Below are 17,761 nucleotides of genomic sequence, written 5' to 3'. Positions count from 1 at the left end.
TCCATAACAAAAAGCAGGGTGGGCCCTTCTTGCTTCACAATCTTGTGAAGCTCACGAACGGTCTGAGGGTTCCCAAGCCCCCGGCAGTTCCAGGATAGTGCACTCACTGGCTCTGGCAGGGCTGACTAGCAGCCGCTGTCGATGATTCAGATGGAAGTGGTGTTGGTTTCTTCTTCTTAGGGATCCTCTCCGGGTACACTTCCTCCACATTCCCCGTCCCCTGTTCTGACACTGGTTCTGATTCCGGCCCTTCATCTTGTTCCATCGGTACCTCTCCCTTCTCTGTGATAGCTAGGGCTGGCAGAGTTACCTGACGGTAGACTTGTGAATTTTGGGGCACCCCCTTGCGTTTATTCAGGTGTGCATGCTTAACTGGCGAAGTAACCTCCGTTCCCTTCGAGTTCTTAGTACTAGCAGATCGTGATTCACGAGTGCTATTTGGCTGCTCTTGCTTTTCCTTCGCAGTATATTCACCCGAAGTTGTCCTCTTCCTGTCCTCCGGTGCCCTAAGGCTTGGTTTGAAAGGCAAAGCCCCATTCTCATCACGTGTTCTCGGGGTTGGACAGAAGATATCTGAGTGTCCAAGACGGCCACACGAGAAGCAGAAGTGCGGGATATTCTCATATTGTATGTCATAGCAATCTGTTTGCTTCCTTTTTGCCGATGTAATCAAGATCCACCGGCGAATCGGTCTCTCGACCGCGATCATCACTCTAGCTCGGAGAAACCCTCCGACCGGATCAACCTCTACCACAGTAGCGTTTGCATCAATTTGTTTAGCAATTGCAATACCTCTACCGTTTGTTTTCAGATTATAGGGTAGATTCATAACCCTAGCCCACACCTGTAGCCGATCAAACTTGAGTTCAGATGGTTGTATGTGCGGTCAAAGTCCTCCAAGATCACAGCGTGCTTACTGATGTGCCAAGGAGATCCATCCCACACGCGATCACGATCGCGCTTGGTATCAAATTCTACAGCAAACATATTCTCACCCAAAGAACGGAAGGTCAATCCCTTGGGATTACCCCATGCTGGCCGAAGTGCGTTGGTTATCGTCTGGATGTGCACGAGATTTCGGTACAAGACCTTCACGCCAACAGCTACTTCGGAGCCAATCCTTCATCCGTATCGTCGATGATCAGGGGAGTAGCTTCCTCCTCCAAGATGTCCAGCTTCCCAAGCGCTTCCTCCATCTACGCCCGAGCCGCACGAGGGGAGAGAGCACCATGACCCTGTGTGCCTTTTCCCGCGCTCGCCATGGTTGCCGGGATCCCAAGAGCGCCCCGCCGAGGAGATCTGCGGGCGCCGCCGGGTCGCCAAGCCCTAGTCGCCCTTAGGGTTTAGGGTTTGCGAAAAAAAGTCTAGTCTTCCTCTTGTTAGTTGTTTGTGCTTCTTTTGTATAGCTAGTATCCCCAACAGGGTAGACGTGTGTTTGTATCCTCATCTCATATGTAATGAGCATAGCTTTATTTCTAAAATGAAACAAAAGTCTTTTTCGTCATTTAACAGCAAGCGAGCGACCAGTGAATCCCGTTTTGGGAACCTTGGCAAAGATTGCAAATCCAGTCTTTTTAATGCTTATAACTTTTTTGTTTCTATTTTTTTTCTTAGTTTCCCTTTCTATTTATTTATTTTTCCTTTTTCAATTGTACTTTTTATTTATTTGAAATCTTCAAACATTTCAATAAATCTTCTTGTTTTTAATTTTCGTTCACAAATTAAAAAAAGTTCTTATTTTCAACATTTGCTAAAGTTTTTCAGAAAAGTTCGCATTTTTAAAAAGAAATTTAGATTTTTAAAATTGTTCCAGTTTTCAAAAAAATAATTGGGATTTTAAAAAACATTCTAAAACTTGTTCTAAAATTAATAAAAATATCGGATTTTAAAAGAGTTTCTTAGTATTTTAAAAACAATATTATATATTTTGTTGACAACTTCCAAAAATATACTCATAGTTAAATTCGTCTACAAATTCAATTGCCCATATTTTTTAAAAGTTGGTCGCATTGGTCAAAATTGTTAGGAATTTAAGAAAAAAATCTGAATTTTACGAAATGTTCAAAAACCATTTTAAAATATTATAAAAGGACGTTGGAGTTACTAGTTCTTAAATGTTCGTGTTTTCCTATTAGTCACTCCGGTAGCTAGGTACATGTGTTCTACAGCAGGGTGCTGCGAATTTAATTCCTGAGTAGCGCACCGCTTTTGAGGGATTTTTATCTGCTCGCTGTGGTGCCACTCAATGGGCCAGCCCACTCGGAATATCCCCTATGTGTCGTATGTATCCAACAAGAGCTCCCCTGTTGTGTACGAACCAATTGAGACGGCTACAAGTTCATCGGACATGGAGAAGCTGAGAGCTAATTTATTGCCGATGGGCGATGGACATTGAGATCATAGAGGGTAGACCGATTAACCACATGCAGCAAGAGGATTTCTGGGCCTGGCACTTCAAAAAGAGCGGATTTTTCTCAATCCGGTCGGCGTATTAGTTGCTCCTGCGTTGGGTCGGCCCAATATTTGACCATAATTGTTTTCTTTTCTTCTGTTAGAAAACTTGTTACAAAGCGAGCTCTTCCAAGAAAAGTTGAAGCAAGCAACAACATATCATGTTAGGTATCGATTGTGTTAAATTTCAGTTTTATTTTTTTCATGAAAGATTTTTTTTCTCTGAGTTAATTGGTTAAAATTATTAGGCAGGTCAATAAAATCATATATTGGATGACAATTGTCTCACTTATAAAAATTGTTCATGAATTTAAAAATATTCATGGATTAGGAAATGTTTCAATTGCAAAAAATGTGAATTTTTAGAAATTTTTCTGAAATTAAAATGTACATGAATTTCCAAAATGTTCAAAAGTATATAATTTTTCATGAATATCGACTCCTATTGATTATGTTTTCGGCCACTAATTGTCAGTTCGAGATAAAACCTAGGGATTGCCATATATTCGTGACATGCTAGCGCCTCAAGCATCACTAGATAATTAGTGGTTTCTGCGTGTCGTATGTTTCACCAACCAACCGGCACACGCCAACAAAAGGTTTATGCGGGTGGCGGTGTGTATTTAAACATTTGATCCCTTCATGACAGGGCCTTCACCAAATCGGTTTGGCACCTTTTGATTGCACTGTTCTGCTTTTTCAATTTTGGAATTTTGAATTTCCAATTCATTTATCGCAGTGTTCGAAATAAGAACCTGAAAAGAGTTGAAGACCAGTTTGAGCAGAATCTTAGGATGGGATGGAGGTCATTGACATCAAAAAATAAATATTTTCTCATCAAGTGGTTATTTAAGCTGTTAAATGAAGATGGTATCTCCTCTTCGCAAAAAAATAAATAAAAATAAGATGGTATCGCCGCAAAAGAAAATGAAGATGGTATGTGGCAAGAGTTACACACCTCCCCCTCAAAAAGAAATGACGAAGTGAGGGGCCAAACTCCTTTCTGGAAATACCTGACACGTGTTAAAAATGCAGTTTAGCTATACGTCAGGCGACTGATTTTTTAATGTCGGTCAGTAAATTTGTGCCTGTTTATTCTTTTTTCGAGAGTACGTGCCTGTTTATTCTTTAAGGTGACGCCAACACAAGTATTAGATTTGCAATCTAAATTGGAATTTCTCCATTTTTAGTCCCACATTAATTTCGTGTAGACATGATAGTTTCGTCTGCAATTGCATGCTTTTGACCGATGCGAACATTTTCAGGCGATTGACTACTAGCCGGCCCATTAAAAAATGAGATTTCACAGTGGGAAAGGGTGTCGACACCCGTTTTTGGAACGTGGAGCGTGCGTATATAGGTCAAGAATTTCCATTTCGCTGTGATCTTGTATGTCATGTCAAGCATTCCACTGAATATTATATTTTGATGGACTAAGTACGAGCAAATGGATCATCCCATTCCCAAACATCATTCCCAAAGCCATGGTAGCCGTTGAACTTGTACTCCCTCCGTCCCAAAATAAGACAGTTATTTTGGAACGGAGGGAGTAGAAAAGTTCGACAGATCGTGCAATCTTCTTGTAATAACTTGACTGACCCGAGGCGTCGACCACCACTCCCGCCACGCGCGCACGGCGCTGGCTCACTGACTCAGCAGGTCGATGAACTTCTTGAAATTCCTCTGCGACGAGCCGCCCTCGCCGATGCACCGGGACGCCGTGTCCTTGAGCCAGGACGCCCTCTTCCTGATCCCGGCGTCGCCGATGACCCCCTCCACCTTGCTCCTCACCTCCTCCTTGCTCACGATGCCGTCCTCGCCGGGGGACACGGCGAGGCCGGTCCGCCACACGTCGGTGACGTAGCTCCGGTCCAGGAACTGCTCGCAGAAGTAGGGCCAGCACAGGACCGGCACGCCGTTCCTCGCCGCCTCCATGGTCGAGTTCCACCCGCAGTGCGACACGAAGCACGCCACCGCGCGGTGCGCCAGGACCTGCTGCTGGGAGCACCAGCTGACGATCATGCCCGTGCCGGCGACGCGCTGGCTGAACTCGGCGAGCCACGCCTTGCTCAGGCCGGGGGTGAAGTCCGGGCGCACCACCCACAGGAACGGCCGGCCGGTGAGCTCCAGCCCCTCCGCCAGCTCCTGGAACTGGCGCGGGTCGAAGATGGCCATGCTGCCGAAGGCCACGTAGACGACGGAGCCGTCGGGCCGCGCGTCCAGCCATTTCAGGCACCTCGCGTCCTCCGGCAGGAAGTTGCCCACGGGCTTCTGGAACTCCCTGTCGGCGAAGAGCGGGCCGATGGGCAGGATGTTGGGGAAGAGCTTGAACGCGCCGGCCTCCGCCTCCTGGAACGAGTTGCAGACGACCATCTCGGCGAGGTCGTTCAACTTGTTGTTCCGGCACACGAGTTGGAAGATGATGTGCTGCCCTTCGGGGGCGCCGGCGTTGTTCCACGACATGAGCGACGTGTGCAGCGGCGGCATCCCCGGGGCCAGCTGCAGCGTCTCTTCCCGCTCCGGCCATCCTACGGTACAGGGTCGGTATTCGATCACGCCGGCCGGGGATCAGAGAATCAGAAGGATGGATGCGATTGGCAAATACGTACCCTTGTCGTTGAGCACGCCGTCCTGAATCAGCTGGGGGATCTTGAGCATGATGGCGAGGCACGCCGCGGAGGCCGGCCAGAAGGAGGCGACCCGGATGCCGAGCCGCTTGGCGACCTCGAAGGACCAGCCCATGTTGACGTCGCCGACGAGCCAGTTCACCCTGGGCCGCCCCGCAGCCTCCATGTCCACGACGAGCGTCTCCAGGTAACCCGGCATGTGGCGCGAGTAGGCGTCGATGAGCTTGTTGAGGTCCTTGCGGTCCTCGTCGCCGGCCAGCCCGTCGGGGATGGAGGCGAGGTGGATGCCGCGCAGCGCAGCGCCGGCGTCGGGCGCCATGGCGGCGAGCACGAGCGCGTGGTCCACGTCGGTGTTGACGAAGGTGACCTCGAAGCCGTGGTCGACGAGGCGGTGCGAGAGCTCCATGAGCGGCACGACGTGGCCCTGGCACGGCATGGGCAGCACCAGCACGTGGCCCTTCGCCATGGCTTAGCCTCTCTCCCGTCCCTCCGCAGTCCGCACGCACGGCACGACAGCAGCGCTGGAGATGCAAACGCGGCAGAGTATGTGTGTGGCAAGCTGGCGATCACCGCACAGGCGCACGCCAGTCTTATATCCAAAGAAAGCAAATAAATATTCACTCCGTTCCAAAATAAATATCTTAATTTTATATTACATCTAGTATAATGTTATACCAAATTAAAAGCATTTATTTTAAAACGGAGGAAGTAAATAAAAAACTATTTTTAATAATTAACTAAAAAACAAAATATTTAAGAACTATTTGGTTCCTGATTGCATATACATCTTATATGAAATTATTTTTAAAAAATTAAATGGAAATTTAAAATAGTTAAAAATATTTTTAGAATAAACTTGACTTACTTTTGTCTTAAGTATATAAATTTTTAAAACAGAAAACAACGTCGACTTTATAGCGAAAAAGATAAAATTCATTTGTTATTAAAGGTTACTATTCATACTATTTAAATCAAGAATTTTCCTTTTTAAAAAGAAGTCAAAGGGGGATTTTTGTTTTTGTGAAAATTTTCTCATGAGTACAAACGAAAGGTCAAGTTTATTTAAAAATATTTTTGACTGTTCATTAAATTACTAATTTCTTTTTCATATAGGATATAGTTGTCTTCGTAGGCCAAGCATCCGCGTCTATAAATAAATAGCTTATCTTGTGAGATGTTAACCACCAGTCGCTCAGCCGCTGCTCCACTAGCAAGTCAGTCAGAGTGCAATAATGTACTCGTCCGATGCAGGTGGCCGTCTGGCGCCTTCCATGAAAACCGAAGAGCCGAGGTTGCTGATGATGAAGGTTGTGGGTGCGAGGGGTTCGCTATTTTAGTCAACGAATCTCTCTTATTTTTATCATACACATCGCCATCTTATCAACTGTCGGTGAAAATTCTAACGCTGACGAGCTGCAGTTTGACGTATAGTGGGGCATATTAACAAGAGTGCAGTGCAGACTTTACGCGCAAACAAACTTATTCCCCTGGTATGGTGGGCTATCACGCTGACGCCCCGACAAGCTGTTGTTATTTTAGTGTCAATTCCGTCAGTTAAGATAAGCGGTTTGAGCATTTCTAACCAATACCTGAAAAATAACGGAGTATCCGACCGAGTCAATTTTAGTGGACTATCACTAAGTTTTGGTCGGTTGTATCCGACCGGATACTGGACGGTCACGCCTCAAATAATGCATTTTACATCCGGACACCTCAAATCTCATATCTCAAATCCATACAAACTCATGCAACTACTACGTCCTGCTACTCCATCATTACTACATGCCACCGGATTATCAAAATTTGGCAATGTCTCGATATGTTGAAGATCATCCACTTCTGCCCTTGCCCTTCCCGGAGCCCTTGTCGTCATTGTCGTGGAAGTACCGGCCGACGACGTAGTATGGATCGAGTCGGATCTGCTCATCACCAGAGCTGTCCTTGCCGTCGCTCACCTCCTTCTCCTCCTTCGATGGTAGTCTGGCCATTTCACACACTTCCTGATTATGCTCGTGGGCGAGGGCGCGCGTGTTCCGCCGCTGTCGTTTCTTTAAAATGCGGACGCGGCTGGCTTCCTCCTCTGCAGCCACCCGCTCCGCCGCATCAGCCGCCTCCGCCTCGGCCATTTCCTCCACGAGATAGGCCTCGACGATCCTTATCCTCTCCTTACCACGACAAGCACCCCGTTCTTGATAGGACTCGAAGTCCGCGGGCACGGTCGATGGATCCGGCCACCGGGACATGGATGATCCCGCCCCAAATGTAGAACTGAGCGCCCTTTGAGTGAACACTATGAAGTCATGATGTCTACGCATGCTTCTATTCTTATAGACTATGTTGGGCCTCCAAGCGCAGAGGTTTGTAGGACAACAACAATTTCCCTCAAGTGAATGACCTAAGGTTTATCGAACTCAGGGAAGTAGAGGTTGAAGATGGTCTCTCTCAAGCAACCCTACAATTAAGAAACAAGAAGTCTTTTGTGTCCCCAACACACCTAATACAATGATAAATTGTATAGGTGCACTAGTTCGGCGAAGAGATGGTAAAATATGGGTGATAGGTGTGGCAAAGCAAGGTAATATAAATCTATAATAAAAATGGCAGCAAGGTAGCAAGTGACAAAAGTGAGCATAAACGGTGTAACAATGGTGAGAAACAAGGCCGAGGCTTCATACTTTCACTAGTGGCAACACCCAACAACATTAACATAGTCTAATCACATGATATTTCCACTAAAACATGCAATGGTGACGTACTCGGAGGTCATTCCTTTGTGATCAAGAGAGGACGAGAATTATGTAGGGCTACAAAAGCACACCTCGGAGTTCGTAGTTATCTCTATGGATTTTCCAATGTCACCGCGGCCATCCAAAGAGAGTACCACAATCACCACAACGTATCTCAAGGATAGTCAAAGACAAGCACCGAGAGACTCTCAATCTTCAATCAATTCACAAAAGAGGAAATCACTCATGAAAATATTCTTCTAATCCATGTCCAATAGACCGTTGTCACCATGGTCTCGGGGATTATACTAGATAAGGTTAAGTGAATACATCTATCCAATACATAGAAGAAGGGGAAACAGCATGGGATCATCCTAGATTAACGTAGCCCATGATCACAATCAAGATCACATCATGAGAGAGAGAATTAACCACATAGCTATTGTAGAAGACCTCAGCCCCGAGGAGGAACTACTCCCGCTTCATGGAGGGAGGAAGCAACGTCGATGGAGATGAATCCGGGGGCACTTCCCCGTCCCCGCAGGGTGCCGACACAGGAATTCTGGTCCCCCGAAACTTGTTGCAATGGCGGCGGAGATCGGAGTTGCTTCTGGAGAAAAGGGTTTGGGATCAGCGTTTCCTCTACGGGCGTAAAAATAGGAGCCAAGGTAGGGCACCAGAGGAGGTGGGCCCCACCCAGGCGGCCTGTGGGCACGGCCAGGGGGTAGGCCGTGTGGGGAGGCCGCCTGGGCGACGCCTCGCTCCCCTCTGGCCCACCTTTGGTGCTCTCGAAGCTTCCGTCACGTTGATTTTTATATATTTTTCTCGGGATTTTTGGGACTCGGTAAATTGGGGTAAAAGCCCTGCAAAAAAGACATCAGCAGACAGAAACTGGCACTGGGTGCACTAAGTTAGTAGGTTAGTCAAAATATGTGTAAAAAAGTATGAAAGTGTAGCAAAACATATAACAATGTCACCCAAAAGATCATGGGCCAAGCAGAAATTATAGATACGTTTAGGACGTATCAAGTCGCGGCGGACAAATCCTGTCGTCGGTCGGGTGCTGTCCTCGCGGGAGTGGCAGAGTGCAATGCGACCCGCAATTGCCTCCTCCACTCCGCAGGGGACAGAAAAATTTAAAAAAGAGAAAAGAAAAACTAGTTGAGTTTGACGATACCAGTCTAGCTGTAGAAGCACCGAAGACGAGCTGCGTTCCATGGATTTGGTTCTAGGAAATTATGTGACGGGTTGCAAAGACGATACGCTCCTTCTGCAAGTACTGCATCAATTATGAAAGGGCCCTCACATTTAAGTGCAAGATTCTTCTTCTTCTTCTCCGGGAGGCGTAGCACAAGCTCGCCCACATTATATGCTTTCGCCCGAACTTTCTTGCTCTGTTAGCGCCCAGCCTGCTATTGATAAAAGGTGGAACGTGCCAGAGCTATATCGCGTTCTTCTTCTAGTGCGTCCAAGTTGTCCTGTCAATCTAGCTCGACCTCTTTTCCCTCGTACATGCGCACTCTAGGTTCATCATGGATAATATCGCACGGGAGGGCCGCTTCTACCTGTATACCATGAAAAATAGGGTATATCCTGTTGATCGGTTCGGGGTGGTGCGCAAGTCCCACGGTACGGAGTCAAGCTCCTCTACTCAATGGCAATAATATTCCTTCAGATATCGGACAAGGCGTGGTTTGATTCCGCTAATAATAAGGTCGTTGGCTCATTCAACCTGCCCATTGGTTTGTGGGTGGTACACACAGGCATAATCGAGATTCATGCCCAAATTAGGGCACTAGTCCTTCACTTCTTGAGCTCTGAAATTGGATCCATTGTCCATTATTATACTATGGGGGGCACCATAACGGTGAACCACGCTGGATATAAAATCAATAATCAGTCCCGACTTGGCAGAAGTTACTAGTTTGCCTTCAATCCACTTAGTGAATTTATCGACCATAACCAGTAAATATTTCATTTTCTTGGATCCCCCTTTAAGTGGTTCGATCATGTCCAACCCCCGGATCACAAAAGGCCAGGTGACCGGTATCGTCCGAAGAGCCGTTGCGGGCATGTGGCTTTGATTTGCAAAATGCTGACAACCAACACAATGTCAGACGAGTGTGTGAGCCGTGGGCCAAAAGAAGTCAACCCATAAAGCCTTGCTTACCACGCCACGAGCTGTTGCATGATGACCGCCCATGCCTGCGTGTATTTCAGCCAAGAGTTGTTTACCCTCTTCTTCGGAAATGCATCGCTGGAGGACTCCAGTGGTGATTTTCTTATATAGCTCCCCTTCATGAACCTTGTAGGCCTTGGGTCGCCGAATTATTCGTCTTGTCTCAATTTGGTAAGCATTCCTATAAGCCTCCATTTTTTGATTTTTTTGTGTCAAATTCACCGTTGATTTGGGAGATACCGAGGTTTGAGTCTCCTCGTACCTCGAGTCGTTGTACACCGAGCGAAGTTGCCATCCGCAGTCCATGTAAAAGAGCCACGTATTCGGTCGCATTATTGGAATCAGTGTACATAATATATAGCATGTATCGGATATTGTCGCCAGTGGGGGATGTAAGTATGACACCAGCCCCAGTCCGGCAAGCGTCTTGGAGCCGTCAAAGTACATCGTACAATGGGAATATGTATTGTACTCTTTTGGGAGTTTGGCCTCCATCCATTCGGCGAGAAAATCGGACAACAACTGAGATTTAATAGCTCAATGTGGCTTGTACAAGATTTCAAAAGGTAGGTGCTCAATAGCCCATTTGGCTATGCGGCCCGTGGCATCCCTGTTGTTGATTATATCATTCAGGGTACTTCAGATACTACCGTGACCGAACACTCTTGAAATTAGTGTCGGAGCTTGTGAGATGCCATAAAATGTATAGGCTATCTTATGGTAGTGTAGATAACGGGATTTGCATGGGGTAAATACTTTGAACACATAGTAGACCGACTTCTGTATACAGAGCTTATGACCTTCCTCATCTCGTTCGATAACAAGGACTACACTGATGACTTGGTTAGTGGATGAGATGTACAACATCATTGGCTCCCCTGTATTAGATGATGTCAGTATGGGATTACTGGCTAACAACATTTTAACTTCTTCAGTGTGGTTTTTGCCTCGTCGGTCCACTCAATTTTTTTGTTCGTTTGAGCAGTTTGTAGAGCGGTAGTGCCTTTTTGCCAAGGCAGGAGATGAAGCGTCTTAAAGGCGCCATGCAGCCTGCCAGTTTTTGTTCGTGCTTCAACTCCATCGGGGTCGCCATTTGGGATAGAGCTTGGATTTTAGCCGGATTGGCCTCTATTCCTCTATGGGAGACGATGAATCCAAGCAGTTTACCCGTAGGAACTCCGAATACACACTTGTCCGGATTGAGCCGTATGTCGTATTCCTGGAGATTATCGAAGGTTTGTCGAAGGTCGTCCACCAGTTGGGTGACGTGTTTGGTTTTGATGACCACGTCCTCCACGTATACCTCCACTGTTTTTCCGGTTTGCTTTTCTAGGCATGTCTGAATCACGTGTTCATATGTGGCGCCTTGTGTTTTTAACCCGAAAGGCATTGTGTTGAAGCAGAATGGCCCGTAGGGAGTAATCAAGGCGGTTGCGGTCTGGTCGGATTCCTTCATTTTGATTTGATGCTATCCTAAGTAGGTATCGAGGAAGCATAGGGAGTCGTTTCCTACGGTGGTTTCAATGATTTGGTCTATGCGGGGTAAGGTAAAGGGATCCTTAGAACATGCTTTATTTAGGTCTTTAAAATCGACACATACCTGCCAGGATTTATCCTTCTTTGGTACCATGACCAAATTTGCCAACCACTCAGCAATTTTACTAGTTCGGTACCCATGGCTTGACACTTGGATTCGAAAAATTGGCGTAACTCCTATTTGACTAGCTTAAAACCTGCGATTATGTTCAGATTGTGTTTGTGCCAGGCTTCGTGGGATTCCTAGCATATCTGAAGGGTTCTAGACAAATATGTCTTAGTTTTCACACAATAAGGTGCGCAGTGCTTCGTCAACCGCAGGACCAGCTGGGCTCCAATGGATGATGTTTTATTGGGATCCGTTGGATGCACGTGAAATTTAACTATTTCGTCTGTTGGTTGAAAGGATGTGGACTTGGGCCTCTTGTTGAGGATTAAATCGTCCTTAGCGACCACTGATCGTAGTTCGGTTAATTCCTCAGCCGCAAGAGCTTCAGAAAGTGCCCCGAGGGCGAGCAATGCAATTTTGTTTTTGGCCCAAAGGGCTATGTTCGCGTCACTTGTAAGTGTAATAACATCATTGGGCCCAGACATTTTGAGCTTTATGTATCCGTTATGCGGTATGGCCAAAAATCTGGTGATGGCCTCACGTCCTAAAAGATTGTGATAACCGATGCGAAAGGGTACAATATAGAAAACAAGTTCTTCGGACCTGTAGTTCTCAGGGGTACCGAACAACACGTCGAGAGAAACTTATCCTGTGCATCACGCCTCTCTTTCGAGGATAATCCCTCGAAAGGTTGTGTGGCTTTCTTCGACGCGAGATCTGTCGAACTACCTTTTATCCAAAGTATCCTCATAAATGAGGGTTAAGCCGTTGTCGCCGTCACAAATCCTAAATGCACTAGGCACTGCAACGTGTATCAACAACACGATCTACCAAGATGGACACAATACAGTTACTAACAAGCACAAGTAAGTTACACAAACTTACTTGAGCTATATCACACGACAAGTAGGTGAACGACACAAGATACTAGATCACACGATATATCAAAAGCTGGAAGTGTGAACGTGTGGATATAGAGGGTATGCTTGAATGATTAATCTTGTACAAGAAATAGCCAACACAATATAATGAGCACAACCAATATGCAATGTATGTATGCTCAAGTAACACAAGTAAACCACAAGTAAGGAGTTAGGGTTAAGGATAACCAAGGTCACTGAGACGAAGATGTATCCCGATGTTCACTTCCTTGGAGGAAAGCTAGTCACCGTTAGAGAGGTGGATGTTACCACGAAGGCACACCAACGCCACAAAGGCTCACCCTATTCTCCCTTTGAGATAACACCACGAAGGCGTTTCTCAACCACTAGTGGTAAGCCTTTGAGGTGGCTTCCAAACCCTCACAAACTTTTCCGGGGGTAATCACACGGATTGGTTCCTCTCCGAAGAACTCCTACCGCCTAGGAGTCTCCAACCTCCAACAGTAACAAGATCACGGGGAATGCTCAAAACTTGCTCAAATCTCAAATAGCTTGGGTTGAGAGAAGGAGAGGGAGACGATCTATCTTTTGATTGGAACAACTCTCAAAGGGGCTCACAAATGCTCTTGGGATATGAGATTTGGTGTGAGCAAATGTATGTGGGGTAGAAATGTGTTTTTATGAGGATATGGTTGTGTTGGGCACCCTCTCACGAAGTGGGAGGGGGTATATATATAGTGGGGAGTGTAAAACAGCCGTTGGGGACACTTTAAGTCACACAGGGTTCGGACATCCGACAGTTCACGGATGTCCGGGCGTCCACAAGGAGTCGGACGTCCGACAGGGGTCGGTCGTCCGAGGGCTGTAGACATGTCTGGAATCACTGTGAGTTGAACAGGGACCGGACGCCCGGAGAAGGCCGGAAGTCCGAGTTATTCGACTCAAACTTCACTGGTGCACGATTCCGGATTTCCGAAAGGGGGCGGACGTCCGGCCCTCGGACGTCCGGAGGGAGCCGAAAGTCCGAGTTATATGGCTCAAGTTCTTGTGGTGCAAAGCTCCGGATTTCCGAAGCTGGTCGGACGACCGGCCCTCGGACGTCTCGAGGGAGCCGGAAGTCCGAGTTATATGGCTCTAATTCTTCTGGTAAAGGATTCCGGATTTCCGAAGCAAGTCGGACGTCCGACCCTCGGACGTCCGGAGGAGGCCGGATGTCCGAGGCACTGGTCCTGTTTTCTGATAACAGCAGAGCAGTGGAGATGTGGTATGAGCAGAACAGTGGATATCTAGTTTGAGCAAGTTCATCACAAAACCTGTGATCCCCTCTTAATAGTGCGGGATCCCTAAAGACTCAAGAATTATAAAAGGGGTACCGATGATCCATACTTGAGTGTGTAATTTTACTCGTTGATCATCACTCCGCACCACTAACGTCAAAGGGACTGATGCCTTTGAGTTAGCCCTTTCATGTGAGCTTGATGTTGTTGTTCCTTCTTGGCTCAATGTTGAAAGCAAGACATGATAAAGTCTTCAAGTAGCTCTCCCATACAAAATGTGGAAAGCCTAGCTTATATATTCATCTTCATTTGTCCACCATGTGAACATCCACAAGGATCAAGCATGTAGTGCTCAGGAATGCTTATCTTGATCTTGTCCTTGTTAGCACATGAGCTCGTCCTTATCAACACATGATCATTCACAATAGCTTAAAAAGGGATTAGTGATTAATTATCTATATGTGTGTTGTCAGCAACACCGAAACACGATTAAGGGCATGACTGCACTTTCAGCCGTCCATTGTAGTACCTTGAACAGTCTAAAGCCGTCTATAACGGGGTTGAGGACCAGAGCGGCAGGTGTTCGGCTGGAGCGAATTCTCGGCTGGTCTTCCTCGCCGAAAGTTATGGGTGTATTCGTCCATGAGTTCGTTGATGTCACCTGGAATACATGGTCGAGTTCTCTAAGAGCTCTCTTCCTCTGATTGTTTGAGAAGAACGTCTCGTAAATTGTTAAGACTTCGACGTTGTTATCCGGCGGTGTAGATGGATGCTCGTTGGACGATGAGACCCTTAGGATAGCCTCTCCACTTTTTGCTATTTGCCTAACGACCCAGCAAGCTCGAAGGTTATGGGTCGGGCTAGTGTTCGGAAATGTCGAGTGTATGGGGCATGGACTGTCCAATAGTTTATCAAGGACAATTTTGGATCCGTTGAAGGGTTTGTTTTTTCCCGGCGGGCCCATGCTCGGCCGACCGACATTGGGGTATTCGCTTCCTCCAAGCTCCTCTGGATTGCTCTGCATGGATTGATTCCATTTGCATTTGTTGAGTTTGCCATGTGCTTTCCATTGCATAGTACTTGCGTATTAATGTACATAGCTTGACGAAGATGTTGATGACGGCGGGCGAGGGCATTTAAGATTCCTTCATCATGCCAGTTATGCCGGAAGGTTTCTATAATTTCCTGTCTGCTGCAGTCCGGTATCTGATTTTTTTGTCAGGACGAATCTAGCCCCGAAGTGTTGGGCTGTCTCCACTAGTTGTTGTGTGACGCATAGTAGGTAATGTATGTTAGGCTTCTCCAACTTATTCAGAGAGTGTTTGAATTGGGAGGTGGGTGGGGGGGGGGGGATTGGCATCCCGATAGGATGTGAATTCCCAGTTTTGATGGTTGTGTCTAGTACCATCATGGAGTCCGGTACGCTAGGTTCGGGATCCGAATTATCAGTCGAACATGGACGACCGCACTTCAAATTGAGTTTGGGGTGGGGCTCAAATTCCGAACTAGTGGGGCGATCCAAACTATTGGAAACCTGAACATATACCGTTCTAAGCTCTGGCGGCTGGGAAGGCGAACCTTCAGTCGGGTCCTTAAGGGTGGCAACCAGGTGCGTGATAGGTGGGACATGAATTTCCATGTCGTCGAGTTTAATCCCGATCTGTTCATGGACCGACGGTTGGTCGTTTGACATCCCCATGGCGTGAGTTCAGCCGAGCAACTCGTTTAATTCCATGACATCTACGACGTCCATGTTTCAAGAATACATGGGGTCAACCCGTAGCGTCGCCGTTGCCAGGATGTTTGGAGTCGCATCAGGGTAGCGTTCATCCGAAGATGAACCGGGTATGTCGTCTGGTTCGGGCCCTAGGGAGGGAGCTAGGACGGAAGCTGCCTCAAGGGCCAGATCCACCACTCCTGATGTCAGGGCGTCAGGAGCCGAAAGCTTTGTCATAATAAGATCCCCCCGAGAGTCGGCGACGTACTCTAGGTTCTTGAACCTGATCTCCTAATCGGGAGCGAGGTTCCAATCCGGCCCAGGCGGTCGATTGGATCAGCATGCATCATGACGCTACCAAACACGAATGTCCGTCCGGGAACGAAAACATCCCTAATAAAGATGTTGTCGCTGATGATTAAGCGATCCATTAATCCTCTAGCGATGCCAGAATGGAACTCTCAATGAAAGCACCAATGTCGGTGTCAAAACCGGTAGATCTCGGGTACGGGGTCCCGAACTGTGGATCTTAGATCGATGGGTAACAGGAGACAAAGGAGACGATGTTTACCCAGGTTGGGGCCCTCTTGACAGAGGTAAAACCCTACGTCCTTCTCTTGTTTATATTGATGATGGAGTATCGAGTACAGAGTTAATCTACCGTGAGATCGTATGTTGTGGTCTAAACCGTAGGAGTAATGATCTTAACTTACCCTGTGGACTAAAGCACTCCAGTTTATACAGATACCAGGGGTACTAAGTGTTGGAAATATTCCCTAGAGGCAATAATAAAATGGTTGTTATCATATTTCCGTGTTCATGATAATCGTCTATCATTCATGCTATAATTGTATTAATAGGAAACAGTAATACATGTGTGAATGAATAGATCACAATGTGTCTCTAGCAAGCCTCTAGTTAGCTAGCTCGTTAGTCAATAGATGATCATGGTTTCCTGATCATGGACATTGGATGTCATTGATAACGGGATCACATCATTGGGAGAATGATGTGATGGACAAGACCCAATCCTAAGCCTAGCACTAGATCGTATTGTTCGTATGCTAATGCTTTTCTAAATGTCAAGTATCTTTTCCTTCGACCGTGAGATTGTGCAACTCCCGGATACCGTAGGAGTGCTTTGGGTGTATCAAACGTCACAACGTAACTGGGTGACTATAAAGGTGCACTACGGGTACCTCCGAAAGTGTCTGTTGGGTTGGCACGAATCAAGATCGGGATTTGTCACTCCGTGTGACGGAGAGGTGACTCTGGGCCCACTCGGTAGAACATCATCATGAGCTCAATGTGACTAAGTAGTTAGTCACACGATGACGTGCTACGGAACGAGTAAAGAGACTTACCGGTAACGAGATTGAACAAGGTATAGGTATACCGACGATCGAATCTCGGGCAAGTTCTATACCGACAGACAAAGGGAATCGTATACGGGATTGATTGAATCCTTGACATCGTGGTTCATCCGATGAGATCATCGTGGAGCTAGTGGGAGCCACCATGGGTATCCAGACCCCGCTGATGGTTATTGGCCAGAGAGGTGTCTCGGTCATGTCTGCCTGTCTCCCAAACCCGTAGGGTCTACACACTTAAGGTTCGATGACGCTAGGGTTATAGGGAATTGTTATACGAGATTACCGAAAGTTTTTCGGAGTCCCGGATGAGATCCCGGACGTCACGAGGAGCTCCGGAATGGTCCGGAGGTAAAGATTGATATATAGGACGGATGGTTTCGGACACCGGAAGTGTTTCGGGCATCACCGGTAACGTCCCGGGGGACCACCGGGACCACCGGAGGTGGTCCCGGGGGACCACCGAAGGGGGGCTGCGACCCCAAGAGGTAAGATGGGCTAAGTGGGGGTGGGAACCAGCCCCTAGTTGGGCTGGTGCGCCTCCCCACTCAGCCCATGGCGCACGGGAAAGAAAAAGAGGGGGGGAACCCTAACTTAGGTGGGCCTTAGGCCCACCAGAGGGGTGCGCCACCCCCTCCTCCCCATCTGGCCGCCACAAACCCCATCTGGGAGGGCTGCCGCACCCCCTAGGGTGGGAACCCTAGGGGTGGCACCCCCTCTCCCCTTCCCCTATATATAGTGGGCACTTTTGGCCTTTGGAGGACACAGTTTTCCCTCTCCCTCGGCGCAGCCCTGCACTTCTTCCTCCTCCTCTCTGCCGGCGCTTGGCGAAGCCCTGCCGGGAGACCTCGTCTCTCCACCAACACCACACCGTCGTGTTGCTGGTCT

General features: G+C 47.4%; 1 protein-coding gene across 1 annotated transcript; it reads right to left on the bottom strand.

Annotated features, from left to right (window-relative positions):
* Positions 1-3,845: 3,845 nt before the first annotated feature.
* LOC123452300 (UDP-glycosyltransferase 83A1-like) lies at positions 3,846-5,645 on the bottom strand. The gene is made up of 2 exons (XM_045128942.1): positions 5,061-5,645; positions 3,846-4,979 (listed from the first exon to the last, which is right to left on the bottom strand). Exons 1-2 carry the CDS (start codon positions 5,542-5,544, stop codon positions 4,096-4,098), a joined length of 1,368 nt encoding a protein of 455 aa, XP_044984877.1. The 5' UTR covers positions 5,545-5,645; the 3' UTR covers positions 3,846-4,095.
* Between the last annotated feature and the right edge of the window lie 12,116 nt (positions 5,646-17,761).

The sequence above is a fragment of the Hordeum vulgare genome, chromosome 5H (assembly GCF_904849725.1).
Source record: "Hordeum vulgare subsp. vulgare chromosome 5H, MorexV3_pseudomolecules_assembly, whole genome shotgun sequence".
NCBI lineage: Eukaryota > Viridiplantae > Streptophyta > Magnoliopsida > Poales > Poaceae > Hordeum > Hordeum vulgare.
This window is presented reverse-complemented; position numbering and strand designations above follow the sequence as displayed.

What these genes read in the sequence shown, in the direction of transcription:
- LOC123452300 (XM_045128942.1), bottom strand. Translation starts at nt 5,544, where the DNA reads ATGGCGAAGGGCCACGTGCTGGTGCTGCCCATGCCGTGCCAGGGCCAC. An exon ending in CGGCGTGCTCAACGACAAGG is followed by an intron (nt 4,980 to 5,060) that starts GTACGTATTTGC and finishes CCTGTACCGTAG; the next exon opens with GATGGCCGGAGCGGGAAGAG.